This window comes from Hypomesus nipponensis, chromosome 20 (genome assembly GCF_054491055.1).
Source record: "Hypomesus nipponensis isolate SF chromosome 20, ASM5449105v1, whole genome shotgun sequence".
Taxonomy (NCBI): Eukaryota; Metazoa; Chordata; class Actinopteri; order Osmeriformes; family Osmeridae; genus Hypomesus; species Hypomesus nipponensis.
Genome location: NC_140380.1, coordinates 4,489,900 through 4,511,719, shown reverse-complemented (window position 1 = coordinate 4,511,719; position 21,820 = coordinate 4,489,900). Strand labels below are relative to the sequence as shown.

Below are 21,820 nucleotides of genomic sequence, written 5' to 3'. Positions count from 1 at the left end.
CCAGCATCGATAACCAATCAAAAACTTCAGAAAGATGATGAACCCTCAGAAGCTGGGTGGAGGCCTAACCAGACATAACCAAATGACCTTGTTCCAAATCCAGGACTTCTGGTTGCCTCAACGTAATACGGTTACATTGCGGTGACAAATGTTTGGTCATCAAGTGATGTCGTAGTTACATTATGGCCACGTATTTTGGTAAGCTTTGGGCAGTGGCGGATCTAAGGGGTGGCAAGGGGTGGCAGCTGCCACCCCAATAAAAAATACCGCCACCCCAATCTTCCCATGGAAAAATATTATTTGTACATTACAGAACATTTCAATAAACAATATTGTTACTGTTTAATTTAAAGTACAATGTTCTAGCCTTATCATTTACCATAGGGAGTACTGTACCCCCTTACTTTGGGTTTTGATTTGCCTCCAGGAGGCCACCCAACAACTTCCTTCTGCCACCCCATTGCCACCCCGAATGAAAATCTCTAGATCCGCCCCTGGCTGGGGGGTAGCTGGCTGGGTGGAGGTCAGGGGTCAGGTGGAGCTGGGTGTGTGGAGGCCAGGGACAGCAGGGCCTTCCTCGTCCACTCGTAGGCCAGGAAAAGAGCTCCGTTGCTGGGGAAGGCTCGGAGCACGGTGGGGGTCAGACCACAGTACAGAGCACACACGCCTGCAAAACACGGACACGCGCGTGAGCACACGCACACCCCGGGAACGCACACACACGCATGTGGGATGGGAGGGGCGTGGCCTACCCTCAGTCCGGAGGATGGTAGCCATGGTGCGCAGGAAGCCGGGCTGAGGACCGGATATGGAGAGCACCTGGATACGAGACTTCACACTGTCCACTGGGTAAACAGACAACCAGAACAACGACCCGCCCACTCCTCCACTCACCAATAGAGACACAGCATCTGACCGGGAAGAAGGAGGGGCCAGTTAGACAACCAGAGATGAACATCGGAGGAGAGAGATGGAGGAGAGTTGAGGAGGGAGGAGAGAGAGAGGAGGGCGGAGAGGAGGAGGAGGGGGAGAGTAAGAGAGAGGAGAGAGAAGGAGGAGAGAGGAAAGGGTTGTAGGAGAGGAGGAGGCGAGTTAAGGAGGAGAGATGAGAGAGGAGAGGAGGGAAGAAAGAGGAGACGAGTCTCCAGAAGAGAGGAGAGAAGAGGTCACCCAGGTCCTCCTTGCGTCCTCCGGCAGGGGTCAGCAGTGTTCTGCAGGTCTCATAACCACCGAAGAAGAAGAAGTATCCAGGCACCTCCCTCAGCCAGGTGCTGGTCAGACCCTGCATTAGGCCACGCCCGCCCTCCGCTTTCACAATCTCCCTCACCACGGCCCAGCTGGAGCTGCACACACACACACACACACACACACACACACACACACACACATTCCTTTGTATGGATGGCAAATATGACCTGTCTGACTCCCATACACGCACACCCACATACACACACTGAGTCTAGAGGAGGGCATCCCCAGCTGAATTGCTCCTTCAAAGTTTTCTTATACGTTTTCTCTCTGGGTGTTCCTGGGACTTTTTCCATGTCTTCCTTGAGGGTTTAGGTAGGTATAGCAGTTCTACGGGCAAGTGTCAAGCCCTTTGTGTCATAGCTTGTAAAAAGGCCTATCCAAATGACATTTGTTTTGACTCACACACACACACACACACACACACTTACACGTGTGTCTCCATGCTGGTTCTGCCCAGCGCCCTCAGCTCACTCAGAGCCTGAAGGCGACACTTGACCAGCTCTGTGGGGCTGAGAACCAGGGAGGAGGCGACCGATGCCAGGGAGCCAGCCACCGCGCTCTGGAAATCACTGAGGAGGAGGGAAGAGTCTGGGGTTAGACACGGTACTGCGGAGAGGACAGGGCCGGCCCGAACCAATAAACAAATTAAACATTTGTTTAGGGCCCTGCGATTGGTTCGCCCACCCCCCCCTCCCCAAAAAAACCATGAGTAAAACAAATATTTTGCCAATGAAAGGCCCCCCTACACTATTTTTGTTTAGGGCCCCCAAAACCATAGGGCCGGCCCTGGGAGAGGAGAGGAATCCACCTGAGCGGAGCGTGTTCATCCAGACCGAACCCGATTCTGGTGACCTGCTGGCAGGAGCTGTAGCACGCGAACAGCACGGCATTCTCCGCCACGTTAGAGAGAAGCGCGGCTGCGGTGCCACGGTAAAGTCCGCGCAGCCCGTCCTGTCGGTAGCTGTGCAGGCTGCAGTGAAGGAAGCCTCGGTACATACGCGGGAACGTTTGCATCTTCACTTTCACCGTGTCGAACGGCTGGCCGCTCAGCACGCACGCAACACCACCTGATCAATAAATCTCATCAATAAATCTATCGTACTTAGCCTATATGTTCTTCTAATAAACATCGAATCTGTTTGCAACGCTTGAGGTTTGTTGTTGTATACCAAAACGGAACTTTCAAACATTGTACAGGAGGCAACGTAATATTTATCAGTAGCCTTTTCCAAGTAATAAAATAAAAAAAAGTTTTAAAAGTGTACTTGCCCATAGCCCCGGCCATGAAGTCAATGACAGTGCCGGTAAAGGAATGCAGAGAACATCTCTCCTCCGCCGCCATAGATCCGAAGATGATACACACAAAAGTAAGCGGCACCCGCAACAAAAACACGCAAAACGAGTCTGCCTGTAATAGATGCGCTGTGAACGATTGCTCTTTGGACCCGTGATGTCTCGGAGTTGATGCATCTGGCTGGCTGATAGCTTAGTCTCTGCCGCTGGAGAAATGACGTTCCTAGATTGAGCTATCTCTCCACAATAATCAATCAATCAATCGAATTTAAACACAGTAGGAATACTCTCTAGGCAGATGATCACATGTCATGCCTAGTCTGGTCTAACCCTGGTCTAGTCTGGTCTAACCCTGGTCTAGTCTGGTCTAACCCTGGTCTAGTCTGGTCTAACCCTGGTGAAGACGTTTCTCTGATAGCCATTTGCTCTGAAAGTGTCAAGTCAATGAAAGGAACTGTTAAGATTAGTTAAAGACAAGTTCAAGCCAAAATCAATGTATTTATTACACATATGTAAGGTGCAGATGTCTGTTACACTCAAGTTGAGTATCACAGAAGACTGAACAATGAATACAGGAAATCAAGAGAGTATATGGTATCACAATATGGGAGGATACAATATGATTAACAGTGCCTTTTGCAGGCACTGAAAAGGGACACTGTATGCTAGATAGCTTTTGTTTAGGTCTTTAGATAGGGCTCCCAGAAATGGCCTTGTCATTCCTTCTATTTTCCTTGTTCAAAGTTGCTTGGCATTATACACTTAAGAAATATTGTGAACTCTGACTTACATTAGTGACACAGGCCTTTCCTAGTCACACCTTACAAAGGTGTGACTTGTTCTGTACTAATTTTGGTCTGGTCTAACCCTGGTCGTCTGGTCTAACCCTGGTCTGTACTAATTCTGGCCTGGTCTGGTCTAACCCTGGTCTAACCCCGGTCTGTACTAATTCTGGCCTGGTCTGGTCCAACCATGGTGTAGTCTGGCTGCCCCTGCCCCTGCCCCTGCCCCCCCACCCCCGCCCCAGCCACGTTTTCTTATGCAGCTGTTATGCCATCAGGAAAAAAAAGAAGCACATGTAAAAATCTAGTACTTTATTTGGAACCACCCTAAACATATAATACATTACAGGTGTCAAAACCTTCCGTTCAGTAGCACAAGGTTACCTTCAACCTAAAGCGGTCCATCCAAACGCAATATTCAAAACACAGACCTGATAGTTGTGACCGAGCAAGGAGACAGCAGGGAGGAGACCAGGGGCCTCATTTATTGACGTTGCGTACGCACAAATTAATGCAAACACCAGTTTGTACAGCAAACTTTGGAATTGATCAAAAACAAACTTCACGTGAGTCCTCCATGCACATTGTTACCCATGCATGCGTATGCACAAAACCTTGAGAAATGGGAAACTGCGACTCCGATGGCAGGAGGATGAAACTCGAGAGAAGCCTTCAAGTTGATAACATTGTGAAAAAGAAATCTAAATATAACCTCACGCGTGTTACATAGGAAGAGTTCACTAGAGTGCACGCACAAAAACGAGATATCTTTTTATGCAAAATAACCCCTTCAATATGTGTACAGTTTAATCTGGAATCATATTTGATTGGATCGATAATCAGTCAACACTTCTTGCATGTTATGAAATGTATTCTCATAAATAATTTGGTGAACATAAAGACAAATTTGGTTTAAACTGATGCTGTTGCTTTAGTCAGGAATGCTCAGTGTCATATGTTTTCATATGTTCGTTGCGCTTAACTGTCAATGTGATAATGGCCATAACAGTCACACCAGAAAGTGTTACGGACCCTAACCCTATTAATATTAATTTGACCCTTTATAGGCAATTATGGGCGTTACTTGGGTGGGACAAAATGTTTGCGTACGCGCGCTTCATTTCCAGTAAATTGTGATTTATAAAGGAAAACGTGCATGTTAAGCGGAATGTGCATGTGTTTTATAAATCAGAATACATTTGTGCGCACGCACTTTGTGTTTTGTTTGTACGCAACGTTTTTCAGTGAAATCTACTCAGTTTTATAAATGAGCCCCCAGGGGCGGATAACTGGGGAGAGACCAAGGGGGAGCCCAGCGAGGACCAGGGAGAGACTAGGGAGAGCCAGGAGAGCGCAGGGGGGGGGGACCTCTTAAACCCCTTAGACCCCTCTTAGACCCCTCTCATTTGACCTCTTAAACCTCTCCCTTCCTACAGGTCAGGGTCACGACCTCCCAGGGCTTCTTTCTCCAAACCATGGCCTCTCACTCCACCTGCTGTCCTTCATAAAACAAACCCTACATCTATTCCAACACCGTAATATATACACAGCACAAATCCTAAATAAGGGGAGGAATCCTACTAGCACAGACAGGGCTGTCTGGAGGAGGAGGGGTCAGGAGAACACTGGCCTGCAGAGAAAGGGGAACCGTCACATGCAGCCCTTAGGTTCTGTAGATGTCAACAAGGAACAAGACCTCCACGGACTGCAGAGCTGGGACTCTGAACGGCCTACGGTGGTCTTACAGTAAGGTGATCCCGTACAAACTTAAAGCCAGTGTTGTCGTAACCCCCGAACCATTCGAAGGGCCGGAAAAAGAAAATAAATCGTGTCTAGAAAAGGAAAAAGAAAAGAACGGCCCGCTATTCGTCGTCGTCGTCGTCGTCATCGTCGTCTTCCTCGTCGTCGTCTTCCTCGTCGTCGTCGTCGTCGTCTGCAGCCTTCTTCGATTTGGAGGCGGACGCCCCGCCCATTTTGCCTTTCCCTCTGTAGTCTGCCATATCCTGCGGGACAGGAAGGAAGTGTCTTAGAAACCGGAAGTGAGACAGCCCGGTAAACAAACCCCCTTACTGCCTCCTCAAAATGGCAGCCATTAATGCAACAAGAATGACTTCAGGAACTCTCAGCAATTAGCTCGGCTGTCGTGCCTGGTAGCTGACGTGGTTGTTATTACACTGTGGCTGGAAGCTGAGATGTGGTACCTGTGCATTGTGCCAGGCGGAACACAGGCCACGAAAACACTCTTAGAACTATGCACCTTCTGGTACTTATCCTTCAGCTTGTTGGCCTTGGCCACGTAGGGCTGCTTGCTGGAGTCGGACAGGTTGTTCCACATCTCGCCCAGCTTCTTAGCCACGTCCCCGATGCCAAAGCTGGGGTTCTGGGATTTGATGTTGGGGCGTTGCTCAGCACAGAAGAGGAAGAACCCAGACCTGGAGGGAGGGGGGGGGGAGAGAAAGACAGACATACAGAAACACAAGACAGAGAAACAGAGAGAGGATCAGAGTGTACACGGACAGTGTTTAGGCTCTGTGTTATGGAGGTCCGTCGTGAGAGGTCAGAGGTCAGAGAGGGTGTAAACATACGGCGGTCTCTTGGGGGCGTTGGGGTCCTTCCGAGCCTTCTTGCCCCTGCCCGCACCTTTGCTGGGTGTGTAACCCTTCATCTCCTGGTCAAAGCGAGCCTTGTCCTGCTTGGCCTGGTCCTCGAACCTCGACTTCTCCTTGGGAGACATGGTCTACAGGAAGACAACACATACAGGACTGTAGGGACAGGCTGTGTGCGTGTGGGAGCAGGCCCTATGTGTGTGTCTGTGTGTGTATAGGAGCAGGCTGTCTGTAGGAGTAGAAACAGGCCCTGTGTGTGTGTGTGTGTGTGTGTGTGTGTGTGTGTGTGTGTATAGGAGCTGCTTGTCTCACCTTCCACCTTCCGGAGCACTTCTTAGAGAACTCAGAGAAGTTGACCGGGACATCTGGGTTCTTCTTCTTGTGTTCGTCGCGGCAGGTCTGAACGAAGAAAGCGTAGGCGGACATCTTGCCCTTGGGCTTCCGAGGGTCACCTTTGGCCATCCTGAGTAGCAGTTGATGCAGTCTCTCTTAACTTCCTGTAGGACCACAAAACACTTGGTTACACTTCCTGCAAACACCAGGAAACAGTGGGTCACACTTCCTGTAAGACCAGCGGAACATACAAGCCTGACAAGACGTAGCAAAACATTTAAAGAAAACTGTGTGTTTAAACACCCCCAGTGTGAAACGTTGCCAGCTTCGCACTACCTTCTTAATATTGTGATGTTTATACAGGTTGCTTCTGATTGGGTAACACCTCACACACACGCACACCAGACATGACGTCCTTACTTGCCGTATTTGAAGGAACGTGTCCTTTAACCCAGAAACCGTAACAGATTTTATGCACCGTTTTATGATTTAACTTGATTGAACTGTGCCCCAAGGTCACAGCAGCTTTACAATCGGCCTACTGCACTCAACTAATGTCTGTAATATCCACTTCAGAGGTGCATAAACCACAGGTAATACGACTATTCATCTAATTGGACCGTTATATGCTCAGCCTATCCCTCATGCAACAAGAGAGTTTAATAAGACTATTTGAGGGTAAATATGATTAAACCCACGTTGTCACCATTCGTTTATGTTGATAAGCTATCCAGAGTATTGAAGTGATGAAGAATGAGACTAGACCTCATGAACGTGTCCAACGTCCACAAAAGCTATGGCATTACGTAGTCACCAATTTAACATCCTTGTTATCCTTAATTATCTCCCATTTTGTGAAATGTCTTCTCATGACAGAAACAACCCTTGAAATTGAACTATGTTTTTAAATCCTCCCCCTGCTCTTTGAAAAAGCGACGATGTGAGGTATATTTGAACTAACTTTCATGACGCGATCGCAAAGCTATGAATTGACGAGCTCACTTTAAAGCGAGGGGTTGAGGCAATAGGAGCTTACGCTCTGTAAAATGGCTTCAGCTCGCTGTTGTAAGCTTCTATGGCCGAGCGCAAAGACACACAACCTTGGATTACACTCAACATTACACCAGTGTCAACGCTCAATACATATTCAGATTCTATTTATAAAAGTGGACTACAAACCCTGTCCTTTTTAATAACGTGTCTGAAATATAGCACACAATAATGCAGTTTGTTAAAGTTGCGAGGCATAGCGCAGCCACAGTCAGAAGCGAAGGCTGAATCAGCCAGCCAGGACTGGTATGGAGGCGACAGTCAGCAGACCAACAAAGCGCAAACTAAAGTAGAGATGCCAGTTGGAAAAATATTTATTTGTAGCGGATACAGAAAGAAAATAATTAAAATTTTAAACTTGAAGTAATGATTATTTTTGTAGCGGTTATTTGACATCTGATGGACGGTCGCGGTTAGAATGGCTTAGCGTCCAGCCAGCCATCTTAATACGCCGACTACAAAACATATTCAACTGATCTGTTTCAAATAATTTAACGAATGTAACAATTTTCTAATCTAAGTGGGTCACGGTTTAATCAACCAATTGAGATTTTGTTTTAACATTCTCATCTTTAGCCTACAAATGAACATCACTCATCTATTTTCAGGAAAATATAACCGTACAACCATTAAAAGTATTGCATATTATAATAAACTACTGTTTTAAGATTAAGACTTTAAACAATTGTTTTTGTTAGGCCGCTCGGTCGCCTACCTGAGTTGTTTGTTTGAGCGCAGCAGCCGGTCACACGGTCTCGGTTCCTTTAATAGCTCTCTACTCAGGCTCGCGCTACCTTACTACGAGACTGGCGTGATTGGCTCAAGCGCGCAGCAGCTGAATCAGCTGCCACGAGGGGCTCCGGGCAGCATCTTGTAAAAGGATAGTCATTGCACGGTACAGTGCTACTGCTACAGTAACGGGCTAATACTCGGTTCAAGGATAATTCTGTTGAAAGTGATAGGTGTAAGGTTGGGTGTACGATGTAGAAAGACACAGCACACTGAGGGATGATTATTTATAAAATAAATAAATACATGTAGACGTTTATTTCCCCAAATTGGATCAAAAAACAGCTGAAACATTTAGTAGTCCTGGCTGAGAAGCATTGATAAACCAGGATGGAAGTGACAGCCATCTTGTCCTGGTTCTGGCCTTGGTCGTGGGTCTGGTCTTGGTCCTGGGTCTAGAACTGGGTCTGGGTACTGTTTCGGGTCTTGGTATTTGTCCTTGGTCCTTGCCCTGGTCTGGTTCCCTGTCAGTAACTGCTCTCGTGTCCAGTCAGGATATACAGGTTGCTGGGGGAGGAAGCGTCCTCGGTGGGGGTGCTCTGGAGAATGATGTCCCTGGGGGAGTAGGGGGGGTGGTTAACCCAGCAGGCCAGCTGAGAGGTGTGTGTGGTCAGGTCAGTAGAGAGGTGCGTGTGAGTCTGATCCTACTCTACCTGGTATCTCCCAGGACCTTGAACACTCGGCTCTCATCAGTGATGTCCTGAGTCACCTGTAGGGGCACGACACACCTGTGTTACACTGGAGCTGTTACAACTCTGGCTATTACAACTGTTAGCTGTAGCTGTTAGCTGTTAACTTTGCCTGTTATAACTGTAGTTGTTAGCTGTAGCGGTTAACTGTAGCTGTTATGACTGAGAGCCGTAAACACAAATAAGCGTACCTGTTATAACCGTAGCTGTTATAACTGATACCCGTATCTGATATAAGTGTAGCTGTTATAACTGATAACTTTAGCCTACCTGTTATAACTGTATTTTTTTTAATGTAGCTATTATAACTAATAACTGTATTTGTAACTGAAGCAATACTGATAACTATAGCTGTTATAACTGTAGCTGTTATAAATGATAACTAGCTCTTCTGTGTCTGTTATAACTGTACCTGCTTTAACAGTAGCTGTTTTAACCGAAAGCTGTAGGTGTTATAACTGTAGTTTTTACTGATGACTGTAGCTTTTATAACCGTGGTTATTATAACTGATATCTGTTGTATGATTGGACAATCACCTCGTCTCTGTCCAGGCTCCTCCCCCTCAGGCCATGTCTCCAGAACACCAGAACACTGTCCTGCAAACACACTGGAGACAGAAAAACAGTCAGTCAATCAGTTAGCCAATCAGTCAGTCAGCTGAGGCTACAGACTTCCTGTCTTACCTAGAGTCTGGATGGGAAAGTCAAAGGTCATGGAGGTCATTCCTGGGTTGACCATGCCCTCCAGGTTCACCACCTCCACCGAGTCTGCTCAGAGACAACCAATCAGAATGGTCCTGTTCTGTATCTGTGTAGACGTCACCCTCCATGACAGTCTCAGTCCAGCTGTGTGCGTGATGCGTGTGTGTGTGTGTAGACCTCACCCTTCAGGACGATGAGGACGGAGTCCCTGTCCCTCTGGGTCACCTGCACCACCTGTAGCGGCGGCCATGTTGGGGGCGGGATTAGCGGAGGAGAGTCATCCAGAGGGATGATGTGAAAGCTGATGTGTCCGGGGGCGTGGCTGCGGTCGGGTGACTGGCGTCTGCTCACGCCCACACAAAGCTGTGGAAGCTCCTCCCTCTCTCTGACCAGCAGCTCAAACACAGGAGGAGACTCTGGCAGGGTGATGGTTATGTGCTGGGGGGAGAGGGGGGGGGGGGCAGGAGGGCAGGGGAAGGAGGGGGGGAGGCAGATGGGGGGTGGACAGATGTTAATCAATACATTTCATTCTATCTATCCATCTACCCATCAATCTATCCACCCGCCCGCCCGCCCACCCACCTACCCATCCATCCATCCATCCATCCATCCATCCATCCATCCATCCATCCATTGGACTCACCTTCAACTGCATGAACTTCTGCAGGGGTTCGTACCAGAGCAGCAGAACCAGGCCTGTAGGAACCAGTGCACACAGGAACACACTGTCTGTGTAGGGGCTACGCACTGGGGAGGAGGGGGAGGGGCACAGGGGGGAGGAGAGGAGGGGGGGCAGAGAGAGGGGGGCAGACCAGATGGGGGAGGGAGGAGAGATGGAGAGGAGGGAGAGAGGGAGGGAGGAGAATTGGAGAAGGGGGAGATAGGACATTTAGCTATACAGAGAAAAAAACCCCGTTCTGTGTTCCCCAAAGGTTCCGGCCTTCCTCACCTACAGCACAGCGCCGACAACCCTTAGTGTCTGGAACCTTCCCTGATATGGAGAACTTCCTGGAGAGAAAGCGGGGGAGGGAGGGAGAGCAAGAGAGCGGGGTATAGAGAGAGGGAGGGGTGTGATCAAGGGAGGGAGAAAGGAAGGTTGTAGAGAGAGAACTTATTCAGTAACTCCCGGTCGGTCTTTCAGTCTCCCTCTGTAGTGCACTATCTGGGCCCGCCTACCTGGAGTTTATCCTCTCTGATAGGCGGTGAGCGTTGATTGACAGCTGCCCTTGCCTCTTGCATCCGCGCTGGTCGAAGAGGGAGGTGAGCCGCTGGGAGCAAAGCTGAGAAGACTTACCTGAGGGAAAAGTTCTCGTTTCACGTACTAGTTTATCGTCATTTGTCACATACAATAAGACATTTACATTTGCGGTCCAGTGCTTCATATTTCTGGATAAGTAGACTGGAGAATACAAGGTGTCAAAACAAAACAATCGAACCTTAAAGTGACGTAAACAATGTCATCCTTTACTACCTGAGACAGACATGAGGACGTTGTTCATCACATACAACCACGTACACCTCTGAGCCACCAACTGGAGGAGCAGGAGGAGGAGATGGAGGTGGAGGAACAAGGGGTGGAACATAAGGAACAGGAGAACAGGGAGGTGGGGGAACAGGGGGAGGAACAGATCAAGGAGGGATGGAGAAGGAAGGGCAGGGAGAAGAGGAGGGGAGGAGAGAGAAGGATCAGTATGTATACAGCATATGCTGTGAACATGATGATTAAACCAAAGTTATTTCTATAGCCCTCGATCGGAGCCCTACAATACCAAAGATGGCTTCAGAGATAAGTAACCCTACCTTCTCCATGCTGTCCTCGTGGAGCTCGTTGAGGTTCAGGGTGTAGATGCCCTGCTCTGTGCCCAGGATCAGGTGCTGGTCTGGAGGGGGGCGAGAGAGAGCAAGAGAGAGAGAGAGAGAGAGAGAGAGAGAGAGAGAGAGAGAGAGAGAGAGGGAAATAGATGGGGAGAGATAGAGAGAGAGAGAGAGAGAGAGAGAGAGAGAGAGAGAGAGAGGAGAGAGAGAGAGAGGGAAATAGATGGGGAGAGATAGAGAGAGAGAGAGAGAGAGAGAGAGAGAGAGAGAGAGAGAGAGAGAGAGAGAGAGATAGAGAGAGATAGATGAAGTGAGTCTGAGAGGGAGAATTCACTGATCTGGTGCATCAAGTTATCCCTTCCATGACCTAGGACTTTGACCCAGCCTCCCAGTCTGATCCTCAACTCCCAGCCTGATGCTAGACATCCAACCTGATCCCAGCCTGACCCCAACCTGACCCCTGACCCCCCGTTTGACCCCAGCCTGATTCTTGATCCTACCTTTGGTCTTGGGTAGAACCCATGTGGCCGCACAGTGGACAGTCAGTGGACATCCGTTGAACACCTTGGAGAAACACGCCCCCATCTGGAGAAGCAAGGTCTTACAGCTCAGAGCTCACAAGCCGGAGGGAAGTATTACACTGAATGTTCTGGTGTATAGACTGACTGACTGGTTCTGGTGGTCAGGTGAGGTGTGCAAATTTTATTTTATATATTGCTTTTTGACTGTTTTTAATGTATTATTGAATGTTCTTAATTGTTTTTAAATATTGTTTTCTTTTGCATTATGTTTTGATGCTTTTAATGGTTTTATGTGAAGCACTTTGAATTGCCTTGTTGTCAAATGTGCTATACAAATAAACTTGCCTTGCCTACACTGATTGGTTCTGACTGACTGGTTCTGGTGTTGAGGTATGTAACTTGACTGACTGGTTCTGGTCTTGAGGTGTGTAGAGTAGACTGACTGACTGGTTCTGACTGACTGACTGGTTCTAGTCTTGAGGTTTGTAGAGTAGACTGACTGACTGTCTGGTTCTGTTCTTGAGGTGTGTAGACTGACTGGTTCTAGTCTTGAGGTGTGTAGAGTAAACTGACTGATTGGTTCTGATTGACTGACTGGTTCTGGTCTTGAGGTGTGTAGACTGACTGGTTCTAGTCTTGAGGTGTGTAGAGTAGACTGACTGGTTCTGACTGACTGACTGGTTCTGGTGTTACAGTGAGACGTATACTCACGTGGACTTTGGGTGTGGGTGGAAGTCCATGACAAACCCCCCCCTGGAAAAAAAAGCATCACATAATGTGTCCTCCACTTTTTGAGAAGTGTGTGTGAGAGAGAGAGAGAGAGAGAGAGAGAGAGGAGTATGTGTGTGTGTGTAACAATGAAAGAGGAGAGTATGTGTGTGAGTCTGACCGTGTCCTCAGTGTTCCTCCTCAGGGTCCAGGCTGGGGGTGGGAGGGGGCGGGGCCTCTCCTCCGCCCTCTGACCCTGCGCCTCACTGTTGCCCTCTGCAGCAACAAACACGGTGTGTGAGTGTGTGGGGGGGAAGAGAGTGTGCGTGTGTATGTGAGTGTACATGCATGTGTGTGTGTGAGAGGGAGAGTGTGTGTGTGTGTACCTTCTGGGGAGTCCGACAGGGTGAGCTCAGAGAAGACGGAGTCATCAGTGAAAAGGGAGTTGCTGAAGAGTATGGTGTCTGATGAAAAGGCTTTTGATTGCTCTGTTGATGCGCTGGTGGGAGTGAAGGGGGTGGGGCCAGTGGAGGGGGAGGGGTCTGTATGACCTGGGTAACCTTCGGGGGGGTAAATGGGGACGGTCGACAGCAAGGGGGCGGGGCTTCGCTTCACTGTGCCGCCCCAGTCCTCCTCTGGAGAGTCCTACACACACACACACACACACACACACACACACACGTACATACCATGAACACACACACAGATATGGTGTTTTTGGTGTATTTCTCTGTGGCCTGAGCAAGGCTGAGTGTGTCTGCAGTTCTCTCTTACCCCACCCGAGGGCGCCCTCTTCATGGTCAGACTCCTGCAACGCGACACAAACTAAGTTCATATCTGCTTCAGCTTAGATTCGTCATGTATACAGGGACACATACATACACCACGCATACACGCCGCACATAGACACACAATCTCCACACACACACACACACACCACGATACACCACACGCATACACCACACAGTTACGTATCGCGCTGAAGTTACTGTGTTCTAGAAAGGCTCACCTGCCCTGAAGGGCCTCCTCCACACTCTCTAGTAGACCCCTGGAAGGCAGACAGCGAGAGAGGGAGCGAAGAAGAAAGAGAGAGAGACGAAGAAAAGAGGAGGTGAAAGGGAGGCATCGGGAGAGGCAGAGGGAGGGAGAGATTTGGATTTCTAAAAGCCTTTCTTGGGTATTCAAAACGACCAGTAACACCCCCATAGCACAATGGTATATTCGACGGGAGCACTGCAAACACATTTGACCCATGGAGACAGTTCAAGTTAAAAGAGGGAGAGAGCAAGACGTGGCAAGGAGAGACAGAGCGAGGGAGAGAGACAAAGACAGAGAGGGGGGGGGAGAAATGGAGAGAGGAGACGGACAGACAAAGAGTAAGAGAGAGAAGACAGAGAGAAGACAGAGAGAGAGGGGGGGGGAGAAATGGAGAGAGGAGACAGACAGACAAAGAGTAAGAGAGGGAAAGAGCGAGGAAGAGAGACAGCGAAGGAGGGAGAGAAGGAGAGAGAGAGAAGGAGGGACTTACAGAGAGCTGCTCTCCTCTTCAACCATACACCAGTCCTCATAGCTGCCCTAGAGGGGGAAAGGGGGGGGGGGGTGTTAGCTGATATGAGTGTGGGACAGGAGCAGAGGGACAGTGGGGTAGAGTGAGAGGGGGGGTTGTAGGAGACAGACATCTTGAGACAGATAGAGACATAGAGAGAGGGAGAGAGAGTGAGGGAGAGGAGGAGAGAGGGATGGAGAGAGAGAGAGACAGAGAGAGAGAGAGGGAGAGGAAGAGAGGGATGGAGAGAGAGAGAGAGACAGAGAGAGAGAGAGGGAGAGAGACAGAGACAGAGAGGAGGAGAGAGGGATGGAGAGAGAGACAGATAGAGAGAGACAGGGAGAGAGAGTGAGGGAGAGGAGGAAAGAGGGATGGAGAGAGAGAGAGAGAGAGAGAGAGAGAGAGAGAGAGAGAGAGAGAGAGAGAGAGAGAGAGAGAGAGAGAGAGAGAGAGAGAGAGAGAGAGAGAAAGGGGAAGAGGAGGATAGAGAGAGGAGGAGAGAGGAACATAAAGGGGAGGGCCAGGGGGGAGGGGGGTAGCAGGGTTGTGACCCACCAGATCAGGCTCTGTCTCCTTCCTCAGAGGGCAGGGGAACAGCACCTGACCAACTGACACACACACACACACACACAAAACAACCCTCAGACAACTGGACCTCATGTGTGTGTGTGCGTGGTGAGGGTACATGTGCGTGTATGTGCGGTGGGGTGTGTGTGTGTATGTGTGAGTGTGTGGAGAGAGGGGGGGGGGGGTCACTCACACTTCTCCTCCGACTGTGTCCTCTGGGGAGGCTGTTGTCTCGCCAATGACTGGATCTTATCAGGGAATGCACTGCAGGTCTGCACACACACACACGCACACACACACACACACATGCACATAAACACACCCCACACACGCGCACAACACACAAGGAAAAATGAAGCCACAGAAATGACAGAGGAGAGGAGAGTGGAGGAGAGGAGGAGGCCGGAGGAAACAGAAGCAGAGTGATAAACAGGAGAGGAGGAGAGGGGGGGGTACCTCCAGGTCCGACTCGTCCATGGTGTGCGAGGTCAGAAGGTCGGCGTTCCCTGCGTGGTCCAGCAGCTCGATGGCCAGGTTCCTGGTGAGCAGCTGGGTCACGAAGACATGCTGGGAGAGGGAAGAGGGAGGTCAGGGGTCAGAGGTCATGGAGACAGGTGGGACCTGGAGGTCAGAGGGCTAGAGGAGCAGTCGAACATCCTTCCACGCACGGTGGGAGACATTAAACGGGGTCATACCGAATACTCATTTATCAGACACATGTATGGGAGGGGGCCAGGTGAAGGAGGTGAGGGTTAGGAGAGAGGGAGGGAGGTGAGGGTTAGGAGGGAGGTGAGGGAGGGTCAGGGGGGAGGTTAGCTCCTACCTGCAGCATCTTCTCTGCTGTGGGTCTCTTGCGTGGGTTCTTGGTCAGAGACAGTTTCACAAAACTGTGCATGGCAGCTGACCTGGGGGGGGGGGGGGGGGTGTTACTATGGATGCTACTGGGAGGGGGGCAGTCATGAGCCTCATACACGGTCACACACAATCCCGGTACAACCCATGGATCGCACCTTTCACTCGTCACATGACAGGAAGTAGTTTACTGTACCACTTGGCCTTGTCCTTCAGCTTGGGAGGCTGGAAGTTGCTCTTCGACATCAACATCAATGCCCTGGAAGAGAGAGCAGAGTATAGTACAGCTTAGCACAGTACTGTATATCCTAACATAGCATCGGTAGCTTCACATAGTAGGGGTTGGCTTTGTATAGCATTGTCTAGCATAGCTTAGCATAGTCTTGCATGGCATAGCAGACAACAGCCTAGCATAGCATGGTTTAGCATAGCATAGCATAAAATAGCATTGCATTGGTTTAGCTTCGCATAGCTCACCTCATGGGGTGCAGGTCGAACATGGGCGGCTGCAGCTCAGCCAGCTCGATGGCCGTAATGCCCAACGCCCAGACGTCACACAGCTGGTCGTACCCGCCCTTCTTCTCCACCGCTGCCACCTCGGGCGCCATCCTGCAGGGGCAGGGCAAGGCTTCAGTCCACAGGGCTAACACAGGACCAACACCGTGGTCACAAGGGGGCGGTTCGGGGGCTCACCAGTAGGGGGTGCCGATGAAGGATTTCCTTTTGGCCACTGAGGCGTTGATCTCGGCCGCTACGCCAAAGTCCGCTGGGGGAGAAGGGGGAAAGATAGGGGGAAGGAAAGGAGGAGGAAGGGAAGGGGGGGATGGGGTTTTAGGGAGATAAGGGTAAGGGAGTGGGGGTTAAGATTAGTGCGGAGGTGCTTAGACTGAGATAGTCAGAGATACTGAGATGGTCAGTGCTGACAGTGTTGGTGGAGAGGAATGAGCTGGGGGGGGGGGGAGGAGTGCTGACTTACCCAGTTTGACGTCTCCTCTCTCTGTCAGTAAGATGTTGGCTCCCTGAGAGAAACACACACTGACACAATGAGTTCAAAGTACAGTACACACACACACATACACACACACTCTGACAAAATGAGTTCACAGTGCACACACACTCATACAATGACCTCACAGGACATGGAAGATCCACCCAAAGTTAGAAACACACTAAGTACACATGTACACACTGCATAGATACAAACACACACACAATCGACATACTTATATATACACACATTACACACACACACAGTTCATTCAACTCCAGTCTCACCTTTATATCTCTGTGCATTTTACCAGCTTGGTGGAGGTGATCCAGTCCCTGCCAGCAAACACAGTTAAACAGGATACAGTTAAACAGGATACAGTTATACATGATAAGACTACCTTTTATCCAATGAATACAGCATACAGATAGTGTGCACTGAAACTACAGCAGGAAATCAAGAATCAGAAGTGCATAGTTCTAACAGTGTTTTGTTAGTCATAGTCAAGGAACAGTCTGTATTTTGGTTGGTATGACTTTACCATGCACAGTGCCAAGCAACCACATTAACCACATCATACCAGGCACGATGAACAATAATCACATCTCAACTGAAATGGTAGACAGACAGGCAGACAGACAGGCAGGCAGGCAGGCAGGCAGGCAGGCAGGCAGGCAGGCAGGCAGGCAGGCAGGCAGGCAGGCAGGCAGGCATGCATGATGCAGGCAGACAGACAGGCAGACAGGCAGACAGGCAGGCAGGGGCAGGCAGGCAGGCAGGCAGGCAGGCAGGCAGGCAGGCAGGCAGGCAGGCAGGCAGGCAGGCAGGCAGACAGACAGACAGACAGACAGGCAGGCAGGCAGGCAGGCAGGCAGGCAGGCAGGCAGGCAGGCAGGCAGGCAGGCAGGCAGGCAGGCAGGCAGGTCTCACCTGTAGTGTCTCCCTGCAGACATACGCTATCTGTCTCTCCTTCAGAGGGCCCGTCACTACGGATACAAGACGACAAAGTCAAAGTCAGAGGATGAGGCGGAGGGGGTGGAGGTATAGGAGATGAAGGAGGAGGAGGTGGAGGAGATGAAGGAGGAGGAGGTGGAGGAGATGAAAGAGGAGGAGGTGGAGGAGATGAAGGAGGAGGAGGTGGAGGAGATGAAGGAGGAGGAGGTGGAGGAGATGAAGGAGGAAGAGGAGATGAAGGAGGAGGAGGAGATGAAGGAGGAGGAGGTGGAGGAGATGAAGGAGGAGGAGGTGGAGGAGATGAAGGAGGAGGAGGTGGAGGAGATGAAGGAGGAGGAGGTGGAGGAGATGAAGGAGGAGGAGGTGGAGGAGATGAAGGAGGTGGAGGTGGAGGAGATGAAGGAGGAGGAAGTGGAGGAGATGAAGGAGGAGGAGGTGGAGGAGATGAAGGAGGAAGAGGAGATGAAGGAGGAGGAGGAGATGAAGGAGGAGGAGGTGGAGGAGATGAAGGAGGAGGAGGTGGAGGAGATGAAGGAGGAGGAGGTGGAGGAGATGAAGGAGGAGGAGGTGGAGGAGATGAAGGAGGTGGAGGTGGAGGAGATGAAGGAGGAGGAAGTGGAGGAGATGAAGGAGGTGGAGGAGATGAAGGAGGAGGAGGTGGAGGAGATGAAGGAGGAGGAAGTGGAGGAGATGAAGGAGGAGGAGGAGATGAAGGAGGTGGAGGAGATAAAGGAGGAGGAGGTGGAGGAGATGAAGGAGGTGGAGGAGATGAAGGAGGAGGTGAAGGGAGAACAGAGTGGTTTACCTCTGTAGAGATCCTGCAGGGATCCTCCTCCACATAACTCCATACAGATCCATAGCTTGTTGTTCCTGACAAACGGCACGTAACAACCAGTCAATAATATCACTAGGAAGGATGGCAAATGTGAGTGCGTGTGTGCATGTGTGTGTAGTGTGTGTGTGTGCTGTGAGTGCGTGTGTGCATGTGTGTGGGAAGTGTGTGTCGAAGGTGTGTGCGTAGCTCACCTGTTGTAGCTGCCGTAGTACGCCACTATGTTTCTGTGTGAGCATTCCCTCATCATGGTAATCTCCTGCTGGATACATGTGATGTCATCACCTGGGGACAGCAGAGAACATGTGATGTCATCGCCGGTAGACGGCAGGGGGAGAGAACCCCTATACCCAGTGCAGTGGCGGTTCTTTATCAATCGACGATACAAAAATGTATGTCAATCAATCATGAGCTATTTTAAGGGATGAGTTTCAGGGGAAAGGGGGGTCAGGGGTGTCTGAAGGGCCAGGGAGGGACAGGGAGGGGTGTCTGGAGGGACAGGGAGGGGTGTCTGGAGGGATAGGGAGTGGTGTCTGGAGGGACAGGGAGGGGTGTCTGGAGGGACAGGGAGGGGTGTCTGGAGGGACAGGGAGGGGTGTCTGGAGGGACAGGGAGGGGTGTCTGGAGGGATAGGGAGGGGTGTCTGGAGGGACAGGGAGGGGTGTCTGGAGGGACAGGGAGGGGTGTCTGGAGGGATAGGGAGGGGTGTCTGGAGGGATAGGGAGGGGTGTCTGGAGGGACAGGGAGGGGTGTCTGGAGGGACAGGGAGGGGTGTCTGGAGGGACAGGGAGGGGTGTCTGGAGGGATAGGGAGGGGTGTCTGGAGGGATAGGGAGGGGTGTCTGGAGGGACAGGGAGGGGTGTCTGGAGGGATAGGGAGGGGTGTCTGGAGGGATAGGGAGGGGTGTCTGGAGGGATAGGGAGGGGTGTCTGGAGGGACAGGGAGGGGTGTCTGGAGGGATAGGCAGGGGTGTCTGGAGGGACAGGGAGGGCCAGGAGGGGTGTCTGGAGGGACAGGGAGGGGTGTCTGGAGGGACAGGGAGGGGTGTCTAAAGGGATAGGGAGGGGTGTCTGGAGGGATAGGGAGGGGTGTCTGGAGGGACAGGGAGGGGTGTCTGGAGGGATAGGGAGGGGTGTCTGGAGGGATAGGGAGGGGTGTCTGGAGGGATAGGGAGGGGTGTCTGGAGGAATAGGGAGGGCCAGGAGGGGTGTCTGGAGGGACAGGGAGGGGTGTCTGGAGGGACAGGGAGGGGTGGCTGGAGGGCCAGTTAGGGGTGTCTGAAGGGATAGGGAGGGGTGTCTGGAGGGACAAGGAGGGACAGGGAGGGGTGTCTGGAGGGACAGGGAGAGGTGTCTGGAGGGCCAGGCAGAGGCAATGCTGTTTGGAAGGGTAGTAGAATAGCTGGAGCTGTGAGGAGGATGAGGAGCACTCACCAGGGTCCAGTTTGACCACCTTGATGGCAGAAATCTCAGACGTCTGGAGGTTCCGAGCCTGAAGGAGGGTGAAACAGGGTGAAACAATGGGTTCATTCAGAAGCTCCTTTTAGAAAAAGCGACCTACGGGGAAATTTGAACCAGTGACCTCTTGAGTCCGGTCTACACCGCAATTATACAGTGAATCATAATCATCATCATCATGATAATAATAGTGGTAATCACCATAACAATGTTCAGGTGTGGAGGACGGAGCATATCTTAACAAGAACTGCAGAAAAGGGATTGGAAATGTAAATGCAGAAGTAAGCCTGTCTCTATGACGACCAGGAGAGCAATCTCACTTCCTGTGGGTGTGGGACAGGGTTGTCTATTGTCATTGCAGGTCCAATGGAGTCTGCAAGCTCTCAGGTTCTGGGGATGTGTGATTCACATATCAGATCATTTGGGCCGAGAGTTTCAACACCTCCGGAAACAAATGATGGGATGGGATGAGGGTGCAAAAACCCATGAAAACTGTCAGGATGATAAATAATCTGACATGATAACACTCTCAAATAGAACTACGTTGTAGCGGTACCCCACTTCCTGTTTCCTGTGTGTAGAGTAAGAGGCTTCCTATGAGCAGAGATCCTCTTGCAGGCCTGGACCCCAGCACAGCCCCTTCAGCCCTGGTTGTTACGGTTATGGTTACGGTACAGTACGGCTCCTATGGTTTCGATGCAGCATGGTTGTGTTGTCCGTGTTTAAAGGGCCTCATTCAACCCAGTTAAGAAATCCACAGTTACTAACTTCCTCCTTCACTTTCTCAATTTTCTGGCTTACTGTCATTAACTGTTTACACATCTCTATGCTCTCCGCAGACGCGCATAACCAGCCAGCCAACCCTGAACATAACAACACCTCAATAGATTTAACAAGTGTATGTAAGTGTAGGTATCATATGATATAATATAACATGCACAGGAACCGGAAGTTAGCTTCCGCCGATGCTGTTCCCACGGGCTTGTTGACATCAGTCAGGCAGCATCATCATCATAAACAACAACATAACTCTCTGGAACTGATGCAACCATACTGCCTAATAATAATGATAATAATAATATGACTAGACTGCACCGCAGACTGATTATCAGTTGCAGAGTTTACCTCACAACACGTTTGCACTGAGGCATTCTCTCCAGGTGATCACAGACAGGGATGCACAACGTTCCTTGAGAGTGACCACAGATACTGTTAGAACTGCACTTCTGATATACTGCTGTACTTTCTGCTCTTTTTGTGTGTGGCTTTGGATAAAAGCGTCTGGTTAATGAATGCAATGTAATGTGTAAATGGATGCAGAAGTGAACCTAGCCAACTGACAAACTAACACCAGCCGCAACAAATACTAGTTCTAAGCCCATTTTGGACCGTGATGGCCAACTGACGCGGCAGTCGGTCACGGAACACGGCGGAACAACAGGTGTCTCCTGGGACAGAGAAAAACGGTTATGCAGCTTCCTCGGTGTAGGGCCACCTTTGAGACCGTAAATGGAACTTGAACTGGTGTGGAAACGTGTTCGTATGTGGAATTAGGAAAGACGTTATGGAAATACCTTAAAGACGTCCCCGTATGTGCCGCTCCCAATTCGGTGTATTAGCTCGTAGTCATCTAACGGGTTCGTATAGGAAACACCGATTGCATCCATTGCTGCGGCAAGAGCAGGCGCACGGGCTGTTTCGTAGCCGACTCCTTTGTGAATATCATTCACTTCCTCCGCTGCCGTCCACTACACAGCTTTCGTGCAACATCACAGGCTGTGCACGGGAGCCTAAAAACAGCTAGCGGTAGGGCAGTGATGCTGTCTGAAGTTCCTTAATTACATGAGGTGCCCGAATTGCATATTGTGAACAAACACAACAAGTTATTTAAAGAACCTAAGTTAATTCTCCCTCTGAGGCTCACTTCATCTCTCTTTATTTCTCTCTCTCTCTTTCTATCTCTCGCTTTGTTCATATCCCCTTCCTCCTCTCTCCCCCTTTCTCTCCCTCCCGTTCCCTCTATCTCTTTATATCTCTCTCTTTCGCTCTATTTCTGTCTGTCTGTCTGTCTCTGTCTCTGTCTCT

General features: G+C 50.3%; 3 protein-coding genes across 3 annotated transcripts; all 3 read right to left on the bottom strand.

Annotated features, from left to right (window-relative positions):
* Positions 1-524: 524 nt before the first annotated feature.
* Positions 525-2,593, bottom strand: LOC146245682 (mitochondrial ornithine transporter 1-like). Its single transcript, XM_084683435.1, has 6 exons — positions 2,521-2,593; positions 2,060-2,318; positions 1,680-1,820; positions 1,171-1,343; positions 753-911; positions 525-667 (listed from the first exon to the last, which is right to left on the bottom strand). The coding sequence occupies exons 1-6, from the start codon at positions 2,591-2,593 to the stop codon at positions 525-527; spliced, it is 948 nt and encodes a 315-aa protein (XP_084539561.1).
* A 1,030-nt stretch (positions 2,594-3,623) lies between these two features.
* hmgb3b (high mobility group box 3b) lies at positions 3,624-8,111 on the bottom strand. Its single transcript, XM_084683888.1, has 5 exons — positions 8,031-8,111; positions 6,245-6,429; positions 5,912-6,063; positions 5,584-5,758; positions 3,624-5,329 (listed from the first exon to the last, which is right to left on the bottom strand). The coding sequence occupies exons 2-5, from the start codon at positions 6,392-6,394 to the stop codon at positions 5,189-5,191; spliced, it is 618 nt and encodes a 205-aa protein (XP_084540014.1). The 5' UTR covers positions 6,395-6,429; positions 8,031-8,111; the 3' UTR covers positions 3,624-5,188.
* A 211-nt stretch (positions 8,112-8,322) lies between these two features.
* On the bottom strand, positions 8,323-21,725 carry map4k6 (mitogen-activated protein kinase kinase kinase kinase 6). The gene is made up of 31 exons (XM_084683754.1): positions 21,310-21,725; positions 19,712-19,769; positions 18,473-18,563; positions 18,252-18,316; positions 17,423-17,478; positions 16,780-16,827; positions 16,481-16,523; positions 16,198-16,270; positions 15,982-16,113; positions 15,701-15,763; positions 15,476-15,557; positions 15,109-15,219; positions 14,846-14,924; positions 14,641-14,693; positions 14,068-14,114; positions 13,549-13,587; positions 13,314-13,347; positions 12,926-13,184; positions 12,721-12,815; positions 12,543-12,584; positions 11,811-11,895; positions 11,296-11,375; positions 10,967-11,027; positions 10,672-10,789; positions 10,445-10,503; positions 10,139-10,242; positions 9,678-9,933; positions 9,478-9,561; positions 9,331-9,401; positions 8,758-8,813; positions 8,323-8,659 (listed from the first exon to the last, which is right to left on the bottom strand). The coding sequence occupies exons 1-31, from the start codon at positions 21,400-21,402 to the stop codon at positions 8,572-8,574; spliced, it is 2,625 nt and encodes an 874-aa protein (XP_084539880.1). The 5' UTR covers positions 21,403-21,725; the 3' UTR covers positions 8,323-8,571.
* Positions 21,726-21,820: the final 95 nt, after the last annotated feature.